This window comes from Hemiscyllium ocellatum, chromosome 9 (genome assembly GCF_020745735.1).
Source record: "Hemiscyllium ocellatum isolate sHemOce1 chromosome 9, sHemOce1.pat.X.cur, whole genome shotgun sequence".
NCBI classification, from domain to species: domain Eukaryota; kingdom Metazoa; phylum Chordata; class Chondrichthyes; order Orectolobiformes; family Hemiscylliidae; genus Hemiscyllium; species Hemiscyllium ocellatum.
The window spans coordinates 52,314,253-52,331,737 of record NC_083409.1 but is presented as its reverse complement, the minus strand read 5'-3'; the positions used below and the strand labels follow the sequence as shown (position 1 = coordinate 52,331,737).

General features: G+C 39.0%; 1 protein-coding gene across 2 annotated transcripts in view; it reads right to left on the bottom strand.

Moving 5' to 3' along the window:
- Positions 1-5,707: 5,707 nt before the first annotated feature.
- dhx9 (DEAH (Asp-Glu-Ala-His) box helicase 9) overlaps positions 5,708-17,485 on the bottom strand; it is a 73,752-nt gene continuing 61,974 nt past the window's right edge. The window contains exons 23-28 of one of the 2 annotated variants that reach the window (XM_060830309.1): positions 17,253-17,414; positions 17,003-17,130; positions 12,381-12,610; positions 9,216-9,331; positions 8,172-8,369; positions 5,708-6,396 (exon numbers count right to left, since the gene is read on the bottom strand). In XM_060830309.1, coding sequence (XP_060686292.1) covers positions 6,015-6,396; positions 8,172-8,369; positions 9,216-9,331; positions 12,381-12,610; positions 17,003-17,130; positions 17,253-17,414 — 1,216 coding nt within the window. In that variant the 3' untranslated portion in view covers positions 5,708-6,014. The remainder of the gene's footprint in view (positions 6,397-8,171; positions 8,370-9,215; positions 9,332-12,380; positions 12,611-17,002; positions 17,131-17,252; positions 17,415-17,485) is intronic. The other variant, XM_060830310.1, reaches the window with a different exon arrangement.

The following is a 17,485-nucleotide window of genomic DNA, read 5'->3' as shown; positions in this document are numbered from 1 at the left end:
TTACTCTGATGTGGAAAAACATTGCAGAGTTAGAAACTCTGTTTAACATTTGTGTTCAATCAAAAACAGGTATATAATTATCTGTTTAGAGATGTTTGTTTGAATTTTTTTATTCTAATAAAAATACTGATGTTTAAGATAGTACTGAGAGATGGAAATACAGACAATAAATCAAAAATAGCAAGTTACCTGTATAGTACACTATTTAAACTACCTTCTGTCAATTTGTTGGGTAATAATGGTGGTCTTCATTAATGTGCACTATAACTGGGCTTCAAACTTACATGACAATGCAGAAATTTGCTACCAGCACCGATAGGAATCTACATTTGAACAATGATTAAAAACTTGGAACGTTTAAGTTCATAAATTTTCCACAACCTTGTTGAATTTTCTGTATTTAACAAAACTCCAGAAAATCTAAGCATTTTGTAAGTTTTTGACAAACTAAATGGCATGGAATATTCAAAATTCTCAGTATTATGGATTGCAGCTGATTTGAAGAAAGCAATCGTAAAGTGCCATGAGAAAACTTATCTTAAGAGGTCAAACTAAATTCTGAACATAAAACTGACATTATGAGTCCCAGAAACATACAATAAAAATCTTTGAAGTCTAACATCTGAGTGTATTCATACATATGAAATAATATATTTTCACTTCAATATACAGCTATGTATTTAAAGGTGAATACAGAATGTGCTTAAGTAAATGATGTACAATTTCAAAATCAGATGCATGTCTGCAGATACTACATTATGAGCAGTCAGTACAAGTACGTGGGTGTAAAAACCTGTGCAGAATTGCAAAGTTTGTGCAGATTGACAAATTCTATAAGCCTTCAACTTTGAAATAAAAGAAAGAAAGGATCAGATTTACGGATTTCAAATCGAATTACATCTGTTTTCAGATGTAAAAGTACGAACCAAGAACATATTGACCACTAGCAAAATGATCCTTGGATTTACAGAATATCATTTATGTCCCATCATTACGGATACACCATGGAAAACTGAGTTGAACTATAAGAAAATGGATACTAAATTAAAGAAATTGGCATATTTGTCATAGCACTTCTATAGTCTCAACCAATTTATTGGCCACATAATTTCTTTCATTCTCCTTCTTTCTGGTAAAGACAGGCTTGTGGTTTCCACCAAATTGGCCAAGTAGTGCAAACACAACTACACCCAATATCCATCAAATGAGGAGCTATTATTACAATGATACACATACTACATTCTTAAAAATGCCAGTTTCAGAAAATAGTGCAGTCTCGAGTCGCTTTCATCATCCACTTGCCGAAAGCGAAAACAAGGTAAGAAGCTTGATGTAATCTAAATTGTATAAAAAAAACTGCATCCACTTAGCTGAGGTCAAGTTAGATAATCAAGAAGAGGTAGTCAATAAAACATATTCCCTCCAATAAGGTCTCAGTTTCAGAAGCCATGGCTATCTCCAATATCATATTGTACAAAAAAATGCTTGCTACAGAGCTTCACTATTGCCACTCCTGATGGCTCCATGTTCTTGGTGGTCTCCATTCTCTATTCAAATTATGCATCCTGTTCCACGTTTAATTTCACACATTTATTATCCCATTCTTTTCAGATCCACATTGACTTGTGGTCCCCCATTGCAGTAATGTTGACATTCTAGTCCATTGCATCCCTTTTCAGCCAGTCTTCCCAGAGAATATTTTTATTCTAACTTTTGCCTTTTATAACCACCACCACCACACTACCATGTCACCTATTCATTGGCAACTTCATTCTATCAGAGGCTTGGGTTTTATTCTGTGGGATTCCCTCCCTTAACCTCACTGCTTCTTTAGTCTTTGGCTTCCTCCCTAACTTTCAACTTCCTGCTTTAGTAGTCATTTTCTTTGAATACATTTGAAGCATTTTGAGTCTAAGTCTTTCTTTACATTAAAGGAACTGCAGGTATTGCATGTTGTTTACTGTAAAAAAAATCTTTTTTGACAATGTTAAACCAAGCCTCCATATTTAGAAACAATGTTGGCATCACCCTACAAAGAAAATCATCTGATGATACTGTGTTTTATAAAGTTGTGCTTCTCATACCTTAGCAAATCTTCCTTTGTTTCACTGCAAAGGTATGTTCATATTCTGATTCTGGGAGAACATTACTCAGAGGGCTTGTGGACTTAAATAGAAAACTTTATTTTTATCTGCGACCCTTAAGATCTGTATTCTTAGTGAAGATTTACTGTACATGTCATTTTCACAACTTGGAAGACATATACACTTAAGGCATTAAATAGCCATAAGAATGATGCAAATCATGCAATACCTAATTGCATTATTCCAGTTCCACATACACTGCAAATAGGTCAGACAGTGCAGCATCTAATGGCATTTTAAGAGTCTTAAATGCTTAGGTCTCCAATTTTATTAAAGTATTTCTCTTCATAGTAAAGAGTAATTTATTGTAGGTTTATCAGATGCCTTGATGAAATTATTTAAATCCAAAGTGCCTCCTCTATCATATCCATAATGCTGTGTCTGGAAAAGCCAGCATAGTCAAGGAGAAATGATTATAGTTATTCATTCTGTACCACACTTTTGAGATTAGTGTGTGTCTAAACAAAGACAGAAACAATACAATCCACACGTTATGTAATAGAAAAGCAGTGAAAAAGCTGGAAAACAGTGTTAATTTGATACTACCTTAAGTACTGGAATTTTATGACCAATCGTTAAAACAAAAGTGAGTTGTATTTTTAATACTTCTTTCACCAAGAGCCTATACTGCGCTATATTGCCTATAGTTTATTCATTTATCTCATGTAAATAAAATAATTAGTTCATAAAAATACTGTGACTTAATTTTGTAAGAAAGTATGACAATTATTGTGGTAGAATATTCAATATCCTCGAGTTCAAGTGCTCTATTTTGTAATTTTTCACATGGCAATATTTTCCATTGACTTGGAAACTTTTGGGAAGACTTCACATTTCAAATGAACTAACTTAGTGAGGCTAAGAAACAAGTCCCCAAAAATAATTTGAATTATTATTCTAACAATTTCACTGGACACAAGTTGAGTGTCCTGAAAAAAATAGGCTTTCTATTCACTATAAGGCCATTTTACAACCTCCCCTTTTATTTATTTTAAATCTGCTCAAATTCAATTGCTCTAAAATGTCTTTAGAATTCTTGCAGTAAAGTTTGGAATCATTTTTTTCAAAAAATGCCCGGATATGGCTATAGTCATAGTGGTCTACAATACAAACCACTGCTTCCTTTGCCTCCCTTCCCTTTAGCTGCTGAACTTCATGCTAGTTTTTTATGACATGCACGAGGATTCCCAAAGGCCTCACTTCTACTGCTTTCTGCATTTACATTTACTCTACATTTAAATATTTAGCTCTTTTATTCCTCCTGCCAAAGTACATAACATCACACTTTTCCACATTATATTCCATTTGTTAAGTTTTTGTCTACTCAGCTAAACTCACTACCAGTCGTTTTCAATGATAGAATGGTCCTCTAGGACTATGGTGACTTTACTCTTGCATAGTAACTGATCTCCAAGGCAAACAATAAGAGATAATGGGTCTACTGAGCAAGTTCCAAGCTGAGATCTAACTTGCCTAGTATTATCGTTAGCCAGAATCATAATACTGGGATAGGATATTAAGTTCTACAGAAATGCCATATTTTCACATTTTCACAATTTAAATACCTGAAAGGCATCAGATGTCCATGAAACTTCACTGCCGTGAAAGGTCACAAGTAAGCAGGGCAAAATTGCTGGAGGTAAGCCATATAGAATGCATAATTGGAGGATAATACAGTGGTTAAAGGTACTGTCCTAGTCTCAGGCAGATCAACTTATGAATAATTAGATTTTTCGGATTGGAAGTATCAGATAAGTCTGTAGTTGTTCTGACTTGCATATTAACCATTAGCATTTCAGCACTAATTAGTCATCATAGGTTGGACTGGAAAGTAGAGATATTTTGCTGTTGGCCAGTTGGTTGGATGTAGATGCAGGAAGTGCCCTGATATATCTAAATACTGGAATAATCTACAATACAAACTACTGCTTAATTCATGTCATATTTGTCCATAATCAATAAATCTTTATAATTTACAGCTTCAGCAAATTGCTTCATGGTAGAAGGTCTTTCATATCTGTGGATATCCCAAAATGTTTCAAGCTAATAAACTATTTTTGAACTATAATCATTGATGTAAAGACATACATCAGCAAATACATGCACAATATGGTCCCAAAAATTGCAATGACATATATTGTTGTGAAAGTGTAGGTGCGTAAAGAGAGAGGAAGCTAACAAGGACTGACCAAAAGTACAGTGCTGAAAAAGGTAAAAATGTAACAAGATTGAAACAAATAGCTGGAGTTGTATAGCCATGAAACAAGCATTCAAATTCAGCTAGTTTCAAGTATGCTCCAGATACCAAAATCCAACTGAATTTGAATTTAATGTTTGATGACATCAAACCAATGAAATGATCCGATGTTTTGGGGCATAAAACCGGACATTTTGAACAGTTAGGGGAAGAACTGCCAAGAACACCAACCAGTATAGACTGCTAGCGAAAGAGCTCTCTGAAAGGTACCTGTCCATAACAAATTTGTGCAGCAGAACACTGAAGCTGACCCAGACAAAAATGTACAGAGGAAAATCTACAAAGGCGAATCGACAAAGCTGACTGGTTTTGAAATGCGATTTTTTTTTGTAAATCTTAATCGTTTTTTTAAAATTGAACCAGTATTGTAGAGTGGGAGGTAAAAGATGGGTTTAGATTAGATTACTTACAGTGTGGAAACAGGCCCTCCAGCCCAACAAGTCCACACCTACCCGCCGAAGCGTAACCCACCCAGACCCGGTTCATCTAATTTACCCCTTCACCTAACACTACCGGCAATTTAGCATGGCCAATTCACCTAACCTGCACATTTTTGGATTGTGGGAGAAAACCCACACAGACACAGGGAGAATGTGCAAACTCTACACAGAGAGTCGCCTGAGGCGGGAATTGAACCCGAGTCTCTGGCGCTGTGAGGTAGCAGTGCTAACCACTGTGCCACCATGCCACCCACGCGGTTTAAGAGAAAGGAGTTGTAAATAGTTGTTTCATGTTCACTTTTGGACTTAAAATAATAAAATTGTTAGTTTTTACTTGAAAGAGTGACCTCTGGGACAGTTCTTTCCCTCTCAAAATTTAACATTACAGTGCAAGAGGAACTTCTCTGCCTGTCACGTTTAAATTAACAGAGGGGATTATCCAGTGTTGTAACCATATGAATGAATAAATTGCTTCAACAGTTGCGGAGGAATAGTCAAGGTGCAATGTGATAAGATTTTGGTTGAAATGAGCGCAAGTAACATTCCCTCAAAACTATTTGTGGAGGATTCTTCATAAGTGAAGTGATTAACCTTAGTAGTACTAAGGAAAATTTCAACTACCATTCCCTTTGTAGCAATATACTAAAAAAAATTAAGATGACTTCTTCAAACAGATCTCAAGCAGACTGACACGGAAGGGGTTTGCTTTCAAAGTTGTCCATTCAATTTTGTCAGTCTTAGTCCTGAATATAATCAGTTCAGGTCAGAACAATTTTTTTTACTTGAGGCTACCCCATTTCAGTCTATATTTAAAATTGCAATAAAAGGCAAATACAAAATGTTTTCATTTATCAACAGCCCTTTTATTCCTAGTCTCAAATAGAATGAAAATCATATGGCCATTCAAAACTACTAATTTGTTAAGTAAACTTTAATATTCCTGGGGATTCTAAACTGCCATTTAAAATGTGTCACAAGTACATTTCCTTATTCTAAATTTACACTTAAGTATACACCAAGTAAAGAAAATATTTGCATAAAAAGAACTGACAAATTGATTACAACATTTGCAATGTGCATGCACTGTTTCTATTCTGAAAATAATTAAATACAAAACTATTATCAATACATATAAACAGTGCACAAATGCAACATTTGATGTTATGCACCTCTCTAGTAGCCACCTCTACGATCACCATATCCTCCTCCATATCCTCCACCACCACTGCCACTCTGGTAGCCACTGTATCCTCCACCACTTTGATAGCCCCCATACCCACCACCACCACCACCACCTTGGTAACCCCCATATCCTCCACCACCACGACCTCCACTTTGGTAGTTGCGATATCCACTACCTTGGTAGCTTCCTCCACTACCACCTCTTCCCCCACCATAGTATCCGGAATTGAAGCTACCACGTGAGCCACCATAGCCATTGCCTCTTCCGTAACCACCTCCTCCCCTGTAACCAGATCCACGACCACTCCCTCTTCCACCAAAACCCTGGTTGTCATAACGTGCCATTTTTGGAGGACGAGGACCATCACCAAATCTGTAAAAAATTAAGATTAATAAATGTTATGTATTTAACATGTTAAAAAGTAACCTTATAAAATATAGCTTGTATTGAAAATGAACTGATCTACTAGTAATCCATCCTATGGATTTAAACTATTTTCTAGTCTAAAAAACGTGAAGATTCAATCCAATGGTTCGTGCAAAAACACAGCCTTAAATGCATATCATGAGGCTAACAAGAGTAAACTGCAATTACAACATCTTCGTTAAAGTCAAAGTCAGAATACAAAATACAGAATAATAGGTTAGCTCTTATTTCCTCGTTTTCAAAATAAGTTTTCCAGAAATTAATTTTCACCAAATAAACAAAATAAACACATTGATTGTGATTTCCTCTAATAAATATAAATTATCAGCAAGCAAAACAAAAGTGTGCTTGAAGTACTCATGAAAAAATGATTCTGCTCTGCTAAAAGCAAAGTTAACAAGACAGAAACAGGTACAGACAGGGGACAGTTGTGGTGATGGTGTGGGAAGATGGAAAATGAAGGTCAGAGGTCATACACCAGAGGTCCTCAACTTCAGAGCATGACCTCTTTTGCTCTGAACATCTTAACCACTTATTCCACTTGCTCTTCCTTTCCTTCTGTCAACAGCATAAAAACACCATTTTCCAGCTCCTTTCAGTTCTGAAGAACAGTACTAACAGAGTCAAATAATTAACTGTTTCTCTGGGATTAGAACTATTAAAATAATTAGAACAAAGAACAGAACCGAGAACTGGGAACAGAACACAGAACAGAGCAGAATATTGAACAGAATAATTAGGTGTTGGTTTTGACCAGAACAGACTCAATGGGCTTAAGGGCGTTTTCCTATGCTGTCCTTCTCTATGATTCTGACTGTCTCCACTGATGCTGCCAGGATTGCTGAACTTTTCTAGCACATTTTGATGTTATTTTAATTTCCAACATTGACAATATTTTGTTTTTATTATTTGAACTATCAGTTACTGTGGATCCTTATAAACAAGGGAAGATCATACTGTTAGTCTGACACGAAGTTTAACAAATAACAGGCGATCTTCAAACTTTACCTTTGCAGCTGAGGCAGACTCTTACCCATTTTAGTGCCTATTTATACTCCATCACTATTTCAAAGACATTTTGACCTGTGTCATCAGAACCTTCAGTTTAACTGTTAATAGTTTCTTTCTCCAATGCAGTCATCCCTTTGCTACGGAAGGAGTCTTTCCTGTACAGCGGTCCCTTCCTCCACTCTTCAGAAATCGTACTTCACCCATTTACTTCTCAACCTTTTCACTGGGAATTGCCAGACATGAGAAATCTCAAAATTTACCTATTCTTCTTATTCACTCTATTTCCCTCAATATATACATTAGCTGCTTGACTACTTTCCACACTCAATAATTTCAAAACCTTCACACTGAAAAACTACGGCTTTCACTGAGGTTTCAGACAGCAAGTACTGCCAATGGCTCAGCTACTTCCACTTACAGCCTGTGAAAGACGCTTTTCAATAATTATATCACCTAAAGTGTTGTTTTCATGTGGGGAGTGTATAACATTTGCCTCTGTTACTCATCTTTCTCAAAAGCACAGGTTTGGTAATTCAGCTGAAAATATAAGGTAATGAATAAATAAGGATGCTTGCAAAATTTGCCAAAGCCTCACACAAGGTACGATAGCTGATGCATGTGAATCATTCTGATAACAGTGTGAATTCTCTGCTGCTAAATTATGACATGCATTGACCTCATTACAGTCTAAAATCAAAAGTGCTATTCACCTTGAATTTGCCATAAGATTAATGCCTGCTGCCCCAGGTTTTGAAATCTGCCGGATTACATTCAACAATCGCTCATGTGTAGGATCCATTTGTCGTATGAATTCTGGATCCTTAGCAACTTCAACAACCAGTGCCTCCATTCCTGCACGCAAAGCGACAACTGCAGCTGCTGTATAGTGAGGCATCTTCAACTTTATCCTAAAATGCATAAATGATATTTAGCGCTCAACATGAGTAATTTCAAACCGATCTAAAAAGGTATTTGTTGCCTCGCCAAATTATTTGAGAACAAATCAGAACTAAGCTATGTAGCAAAAAATATGTTTTCTCAGATCAATGAAAAACAATTTTGGTTACAGAACACTTCAAACTGCACAATAAAAATCAATACTTGATAGTTTCTTCTAAGATGGCTAATTACAAAGAGCATTTTTGTGAGAATAAAGTTAATGAGACACATTACGCAAAGTCATAATTGACAACATTAAAATTTCATCTTCAGATGTTTCATCAATAAGGTGAAAACTCTACTGCATACTTGGTAAAAATTACCATCACTAAATTCCAGGAAGAACTAAATTATTTACAGCATTTCTGCATATACAGTTGAATACAGAATTGAATTATAGGGTTGTGGAAGAAGGTTACATGGTCTTTACCAACTGTAGTTGTAGTTTTAAGTCAAACACAGGGAAATTTGTTACCAGAAATAACAAATTCAATACCACTTTTCTGGAATACGTATATTCCAAAGGGATAAGAAAAGCACACTGGCTTCATCACAAATCCACAGATGTGCTCTATCACCGATTTAAAAATCAAATCGGTGATCATGTAGTACAGTACTACATTACTATTTATCACGACCAAATATCTTAATTTTGTTGAATTATCACAAATGTTATTCATCATGATCAGACTTGAGTCCATCATAATTATTTCACGTATAAGTGACAGATTAAAATTACTTTGAAGCATCAAATATAACTGGACATCAGTATTCAACAGAAACTAAGTAAAAGGATATTGAAACTTTAAACTTACCATTCATCCATCAGAATAATGTCTCCATTTGAAGTCACCTTCTTTGAACCATAGAAGAGCAATTGGAGTGGACTAACTAATGTCATTGCCTTTGCAGACACAGCTCGAGTTCGTATCTGAGGAGAAACACTATTTCAGTAAATGGTCAAGTGGATGATCTTTTGCAATCCTTCCTTCAAAAGCAAAATCACAATTTCAGTAGCAAATCTGCTAAATTTAAGAAAAGATTAGGTTGCAAAGTTGATGATACAAAACTTGGAAGCATTGTAAATGGTGAAGAGGAGACAGGTAAGTTGGCGGACTGAGTGGATAGGTTGCAGATGAAGATCAACACAGAATAGAGTGCTGATGCATTTTAGTAGAAAGAACATGAACAGATAATACAAAATAATAGTTACAATTCTAAAGAGGATGTACATTAACACCTTTGAAGGTGGAGATATCAGTTAATAAACCATACATTATCCTGGCTTTACAAGAGCAACAAGTCATACTGAACTGTCACATACAACATTTGTCAGTTGAAGAGCTGCATACAGTTCATGCTGTAGAGGAAGGATATGAACGCATTAGAGAACCTGCAGAAGAGATTAACAAAAATGGTCTCTCTAGTGAAGAAAGACTTCAGTTAACAATACCAATTGGAGAAAATGGGACAGTGTTCTCCTTGGTGAGAAGGCTAAGACGAGAACTAATACAACTTCCGAAATCATGAGGGAGCAGGATATACAAATGGGGAGAAACAGTTCCTACTCAGAAAAGGAGCAAGAATGAGAGAAAACAAAGTTAAGGTGATTTGCAAAATAAGTAAACGTGATGTGGGAAAAAAATCTTTTTCACGCGTGACTCAGGTGTTGACTGAAGTGTGGTGGGGGCGGTTTCAATTGTGACAAGAGAGGATTTGATGATTATTTAAGTAGACACAATGCTCAAAGGGATAAGGGAAAGGCATTATGTCATGAGGCTCATTTGGAAAGCCTCGTGAGGTCACGATGGGCCAAGTGGCATCCTTCTCTGCTACAAAACTTCTGAGATTTTAAATTGCAACTTTCTTTAAAGAGTGGCTTTCGGGGTCCTTCTTAGACCCTGTTCTAAGTGACAAACAGTAACATTTAGTCTGAAATTTATACCATGCTTTGCTGCAATCTCAGTTTGGTTGAGAGTAAGGACGGTACAATTGAGATAGTGCTCCAGACAGAGGACCCATCTATTACGTATGGCTCAGTAACAAATCTCTTGCATTCTATTCCGCAAACGCAAGAAAATAGATGACTGATTTTAAATCAATTTGAAAACCATCAAAGCATAGAGTGTGGTGCTGGAAAAGCACAGCAAGTCAGGCAGCATCTAAGGAGCAAGAGAACTGACTTTTTGGGCAAAAGCCCTTCATCAAGAATGAGGCTGTGAGCAGAGGAGGTGGTGAGATAAATTAAGAGGAGGGGGTGGGGGAAGGTCTTGCTGGGTTAAGGTAGCGGAGAGTGCGATAGGAGGATGGAGGTGAGGGTAATGGTGATAGGTCAGAGAGGAGGGTGGAGCAGGTAGGCGAGAAGGAAGATGGACAGGTAGGACAGGTCATGAGGGCGGTGCTGAGTTGGGCGATAGCAGAAATGGTGGAGGATGATGCGATGCATATGGAGGTTGGTGGGGTGCTGGTGAGAACCGGGGTGGGGGTTCTGTCCTTGATGCAGTTGGAGAGGGGCAGTTTGAGGGCAGAGGTGCAGGAAGTGGCTGAAATGTACTGGAGGGCGTCATCAACCACACGGGAGGGGAAATTGTGGTCTTTAAAGGCGGCTGCCTTTTGGTCTGTCCTGTGATAGGACTGGTCCTTCTGAGAGCAATGCAGTGGAGGCAGAAGAATTGGGAATAAAGGTTAGTGCTTTTGGGAGAAGATGTAGTCCAGGTAACTGTGGGAGTTGGTGGGTTTGTAGGAAATGTCAGCGTTGAGTCAGTCACCATTGATGGAGATGGAGAGGTCCATGAAGGGGAGGGAGGTATCTGAGATCGTCCAGGTGAACTTAAGGTCAGGATGGAATGTGTTGGTGAAGTTGATGTACTGTTCAACCTCCTTGTGGGAGATGAGGTGGCGCTGATGCAGTCATCAATGTAGCAGAGGAAAAAGGGGAAAATGGTGCCAGTGTAACACTTCAATTCCCCCTCCCACTCCGCCAAGGACATGCAGGTCCTGGGCCTCCTCCATCACCACTTCCTAACCACCCAATGCCAGGTGAAAGAATGCATCATCTTCCATTCTGAACCCTCCAACTGGTGGATTTCACCAGTTTCCTCATTTTCCTTACCCCAGTTCCAAACTTCCAACTCGGCACTGCCTCCATGACGTGTCCTACCTGTCCATCTTCCTTCCCATCTATCTGCTCCACTCTCCTCTCTGATCTATTATCATTACCCCCACCTCCACCTACTTATCGCACTCTCAGCTACCTTACCACCAGCCCCACCCCCTCTATCTCACCACCCCCTCGGCTCATAGCCTTATTCCTGATGAAGGGCTTTTGCCGAAATGTTGATTCTTCTGCTCCTTGGATGCTTCCTGAGCTGTGTTTTTCCAGCACTACACTCTACTCAAATCTCCAGCATTTGCAGTTCTCACTTTCGCACAGTTGAAAACCATCAAATTTGACAGTTTAACTGTAACTGTACAATGCAATATTTGCACATTAAAAGGGCAAGTCAGCCAACTATTGTGATCAAAGGGCACAACCAATTTTACCATACAACTGTGCTGGTCTTCTTAAAGGCAATAAATTATTCTGAAAGAAGAGACTGCACAATCTCAGGTTAGACCGATTAATTTATAGTCCTGAATAACAACTCTTTGCTATGAAACACAGTGTGGGGCAAAAGGATAGAATAACTAAACATTGTTCACATATTCTACTATGCATTTGAGTGGTTTCAAAGATTTTGCAGGAGGAATTAGAAGAACAGTAGCAGAAACATTAAATGGTAATCTATGATCTGTGAGTCAAGATATCCAAAGTAGGATAGTTATTTGAGTTACTGATGAAGAGCTTATGCCCGAAACATCGATTCTCCTGCTCCGTGGATGCTGCCTGACCTGCTGTGCTTTTTCAAAATGCCACACATTTTGACTAGTTATTTGAGTTGCCCTGAACACCAAGCAACTTGAGGTAGTACATAACTCACCTTTTCCCCAAACACAAAGAATGGGGATGGATACTTTGTATCTTGGTTGCTGAATGGACAATTGACCGAAGACTTATGGATAAGTGCATTGCGCCCCTCTGTAGTTAAGATCTTTCTTTTTTCCTTATGATAGCAGACATTGGGATAAAGTCCAAAGCAAAGCAGTGAGATAACCACATCTAGATTATTATCTGGTCCAGTATTGTTAAATACTTGTGTCATCAAGCACTCTGTTCAGAAGGCAAAGGAAGAAATATAACTTAATACACAAAACAATTAGGAGCAGCATATATTCTGCACGATTTAGCATCTACTTCAGAAGTCTGCTTAAGACAAGCATTCTTAGTAAACACAGGTCGAAAAAATCTCGCTGTAAGCTTTCACAACTATTATGGAGTACATACCTCAATTTTGCAAGACATTAAACAAGTGCAACGCAAGATAATTTTTTTTTAAACAATTTACCATCATAAATATAGAATCATAGGATCCCAACAGAATGCAAGTAGGCAATTCAGCCCACTAAATCCAACCAACCCTCCACAGAGCATTCCATCCAGACTCTTCCCATCCCTGTAACCCTGAATTTCCCAAGGCTAATCGACCCAACTTGCACATCCCTGGACACTGGGCAATTTAGCGCAGCGAATCCATATAACCTGCACACCTTTGCACTGTAGAGGAAACGAGTACCCAAAAGGGAATCCATGCAAAGATGGGGAGAACGTGCAAACTTCATACAGACAGTTGCCCAAGATTGGAATTGAATCCAGATTCCTGGTCCTGTGAGGCAGCAGTGCTAACCACTGAACCATTGTGCCGCCCTACATACTCCTGTTCGAATCAATGTTGCTTTTGTAAAGCACTGGTTAAGACTCATCTGCAGAATAATAATTTTGGGCACCACATGTAGGCAGGATGTCAAGATCTCAGACAGGATAAAGAAGAAATTTAGTAGAATGTCATCATTCTACTGAGTGACTTATGAGGAGAGTTTAAACTAGGATGGCAGGGGGTTGGGAACCTGAGCTGTATACCGGTAGGGAGAGTTGATGGAAAAGAGGCAATAGCAAGAGGTAGCGCAGCCAGAGGGAAGGAATTTCCTGGGAAAGAACCATGGGATCGGTTAAAGTGTGTTTGCTTTAATGCAAGGAGTATCAGGAATAAAAGTGATGAGCTTAGCGCATGGATCAGTACCTGGTGCTATGATGTTGTGGCCATAACAGATGTGGGTTTCTCAGGGGGAGGAATGGTTGTTGGATGTTCCAGGGTTTAGAACATTTAAAAAGAATAGGGTGGGGGGGAAAAAAAAGAGGAGGGGACGTAGCACTGCTGATCAGAGAGGGTATCACAGCTACAGAAGTTACCATTGTAGAGGAGGGTCTGCTGATTGAGTCAGTATGCTTGGAAATTAGGAACAGTAAGGGAGCAGTCACCTCATTAGGGGTTTACTACAGGCCCCCCAATAGCAGCAGGGAGATTGAAGAAAGCATAGGTCGGCAGATTTTGGAAAAGTGTGAATGTAGTAGGATTGTTGTAATGGGTGACTTTAACTTTCCCAATATTCATTGGAACCTCCTTTGAGCAGATGGTTTGGAAGGAGCCGTTTTTGTAAAGTGTGTTCAGGAGGGTTTCCTAACTCAGTACGTTGACAGGCCGATGAGGGGAGAGGCCATTTTGGATTTGGTGCTCGACGATGAGCCGGGGCAGGTGTCAAATCTTGCGGTGGGAGAGCATTTTGGTGATAGTGACCACAACTGCCTCGCATTCTACATAGCTATGGAGAAGGAGAGAAGCAGGCACAATGGGAGGATATTTAATTGGGGAAAAGGAAACTATGATGTTATCAGACGTGAGTTGGGAAGCATGGACTGGGAGCAATTGTTCCATGGAAAGGGCACTATAGACATGTGGAGACTATTTAAGGAACAGTTGTTGCGAGTGATGCATGTGTTCCTCTGAGACAGGCAAGAAAGGGTAAGATAAAGGAACCTTGGATGACGAGAGCGGAGGAGCTTCAAAAGAATGAAGGCAGCTTACATAAGGTGAAGGAAGCAAGGATCTTGCTCAGCTCTACAGGATTATAGGCAGGTGAGGAAGGAGCTCAAAAATGGTCTGAGGAGAGCCAGAAGGAGGCACGAAAAAGGTTTGGCAGGAAGGATTAGGGAGAATCCAAAGGCGTTTTACACGTATGTGGGGAATAAGAGAATGATCGAAGAAAGAGTACGGCTGATCTGGGATAGGATAGGGAACTTGTGTATAGAGTCTGAGGAGATAGGGGAAGCCCTAAATGAGTTTTTTGCTTCTGTCTTTACTAAAGAAAAGGACCTTGTAGTGAATGAAACCATTGAGGAGCAGGTAAGCATGCTGGAACGGATAAAGATTGAGGAAGCTGATATGCTGAAAATTTTGACAAACATTAAGATTGACAAGCCACCAGGGCCAGACCAGATTTGTCCTCGGCTACTTTGGGAAGCGAGAAATGTGATTGCATCCTCGCTGTCCACCGGAGTCGTACCTGAGGACTGGAGGGAGGTAAATGTAATTCTTCTCTTCAAGAAAGGAAATAGGGAAATCCCCGACAATTACAGACTAGTCAGTCTCACGTCTGTCATCTGCAAGGTGTTGGAAAGGATTCTGAGGGATAGGATTTATGACCATCTGGAACAGCATGGCTCAATTAAATGCAGTCAGCACGGCTTTGAGAGGGGCAGGTCATGCCTCACAAATCTTATTGAGTTCTTTGACGATGTTACTAGACATGTTGATGAGGGTCGAACGGTGGATGTGGCGTATGTGGACTTCAGCAAGGCATTTGATAAGGTTCCCCACGGTAGGCTCATTCAGAAGGTCAGGAGAAATGGGATACAGAGAAATTTAGCTGTCTGGATATAGAATTGACTGGTCGAAAGACGACAGCGAGTGGTAGTGAAAGGAAAGTATTCTACCTGGAAGTCAGTGGTGTTCCACAGGGCTCTGTTCTTGGGCCTCTACTCTCTAATTTTTTTTAATGACTTGGAGGAGGAGATTGAAGGATGGGTTAGCAAGTTTGCAGATGACACAAAGGTTGGAGGTGTCGTTGACAGTATAGAGGACTGTTGTTGGCTGCAGCGTGACATTGACAGGATGCAGAGATGGGCTGAGAGGTGGCAGATGAAGTTCAACCTGGATAAATGCGAAATGATGCATTTTGGAAGGTTGAACTTGAAAGTTGAGTACAGGATTAAAGACAGGATTCTTGGCAGTGTGGAGGAACAGCGGGATCTTGGTGTGCAGGTACACAGATGCCTTAAAATTGCCACCCAAGTGGACAGGGTTGTTAAGAAAGCATACGATGTTTTGGCTTTCATTAACAGGCTTTCATTGAGTTTAAGAGCCGTGAGATCTTGTTGCAGCTCTATAAAACATTGGTTAGACCGCTCTTGGAATAGTATGTCCAGTTCTGGTCGCCCTATTATAGGAAAGATGTGGATGCTTTGGAGAGGGTTCAGCGGTGGTTTACCAGGATGCTGCCTGGAATGGAGGGCTTATCTTACGAAGAGAGTTGACTGAGCTCGGACTTTTTTCATTGGAAAAAAGAAGGAAGCGAGGGGACCTAATTGAGGTGTATAAGATAATGAGAGGCATAGATAGAGTTGATAGCCAGACACTTTTTCCCAGGGCAGAAGTTGTTAACACGAGGGTCATAGTTTTAAGCTGTTTGATGGAATATATAGAGGGGATGTCAGAGGCAGGTTCTTTACGCAGAGAGTTGTGGAAGCATGGAATGCGTTGCAAGCAGTTGTGGAAGCGAGTCATTGAGGATATTTAAGAGACTGCTGGACATGCATATGGTCACAGAAATTTGAGGGTTTGTACATTAGGTTTACCTTACATGAGGATAAATGGTCAGCACAACATTGTGGGCTGAAGGGCCTGTTCTGTGCTGTACTGTTCTATGTTCTACGACTTCATTTTAGAGAAGTTGGATTGTTCTCCTAACATGGAAAACAAGAAATGGGAAGTGATAAAGGATTTTAAAATAGGTTTGGTTGAAGTATTTCTGCGGGCAGGAGTATAGATAATGAAAGGTAGTTGGCTCAAGGCAATAAATTATGATAATTCAAAATGCACTCCCAGAAAGGAATAAGATTTAGTAATAACATTTAAAAGGGGAAATAAGGTGTACTATGATAAGAAAATAGCAGGAGTTGGGTACAGTTCTTCTAAAGAGAAGACGGTCCAAACACCTTTCTGTGTCATAAATCGAAAATTCATTCAATAATTAGTATTATGGAAATCTTAACCCAGCTCCTGCCAATAGTGTTCTGTACCTGCTGTGACCAAGATCAAAATCTAAAGCAAGAAAGCTATTCTTACAACATTTGAACAAATTAAATGTCATCAGGGTGATATTTATCAAGTTTTTTTTTAAAAAGTGTCATTAACAATAGTATTAAGGTAAAATGAAAAATAAATATGAAGTGTGTACATCACTTGGAATGAAGTAGTACATACTAGATTGCATCTATTTTATTTAAGTTTGCAACATTACCAAAATACTTTTAAAACCAGCAGATTTACATTTTAGACTTCACATCATCAGAATAGCAACAAAAACAATTTCATTCATGTAGTTTTACCTTCAGGGAAGCCAGAGTTGATAAGGATGTCCTTTAGCTGAACCTTAGCTTCCCATGTCATGCGCAAAGTTGCCATATTTAACCTTTTATGATCACAAAACCTCAATTCTGCATCCTCTCCTCCCATTCTACAAAAACGAAACAACAAAATACAAAATTCCCATATTTTAGAATTTACAGAATATGCTGCAAAGGAAAGTAAATATAACTTGGTAAGGATGTGTTTTCTAACTTGTCACTGGAACAATACCTTGCATCATCCCAGGCCTGGAAAACCGAAAGCAGAGCAACATGATCTGAAAATCTGGTTCCTGCAAAGTTCCTATGCACATAGCCCAGACGCTTGCCTTCATTAACAAAAGGCTCTGGAAAACAGGTAGCAGCAGATATAGTGCACACTGCGTCGCCAACACTGCAACAGATAAAAATAATATCAGTAATGTTTCCATCAATAGTTTTCCTACTCCCATTATAATTAATTTC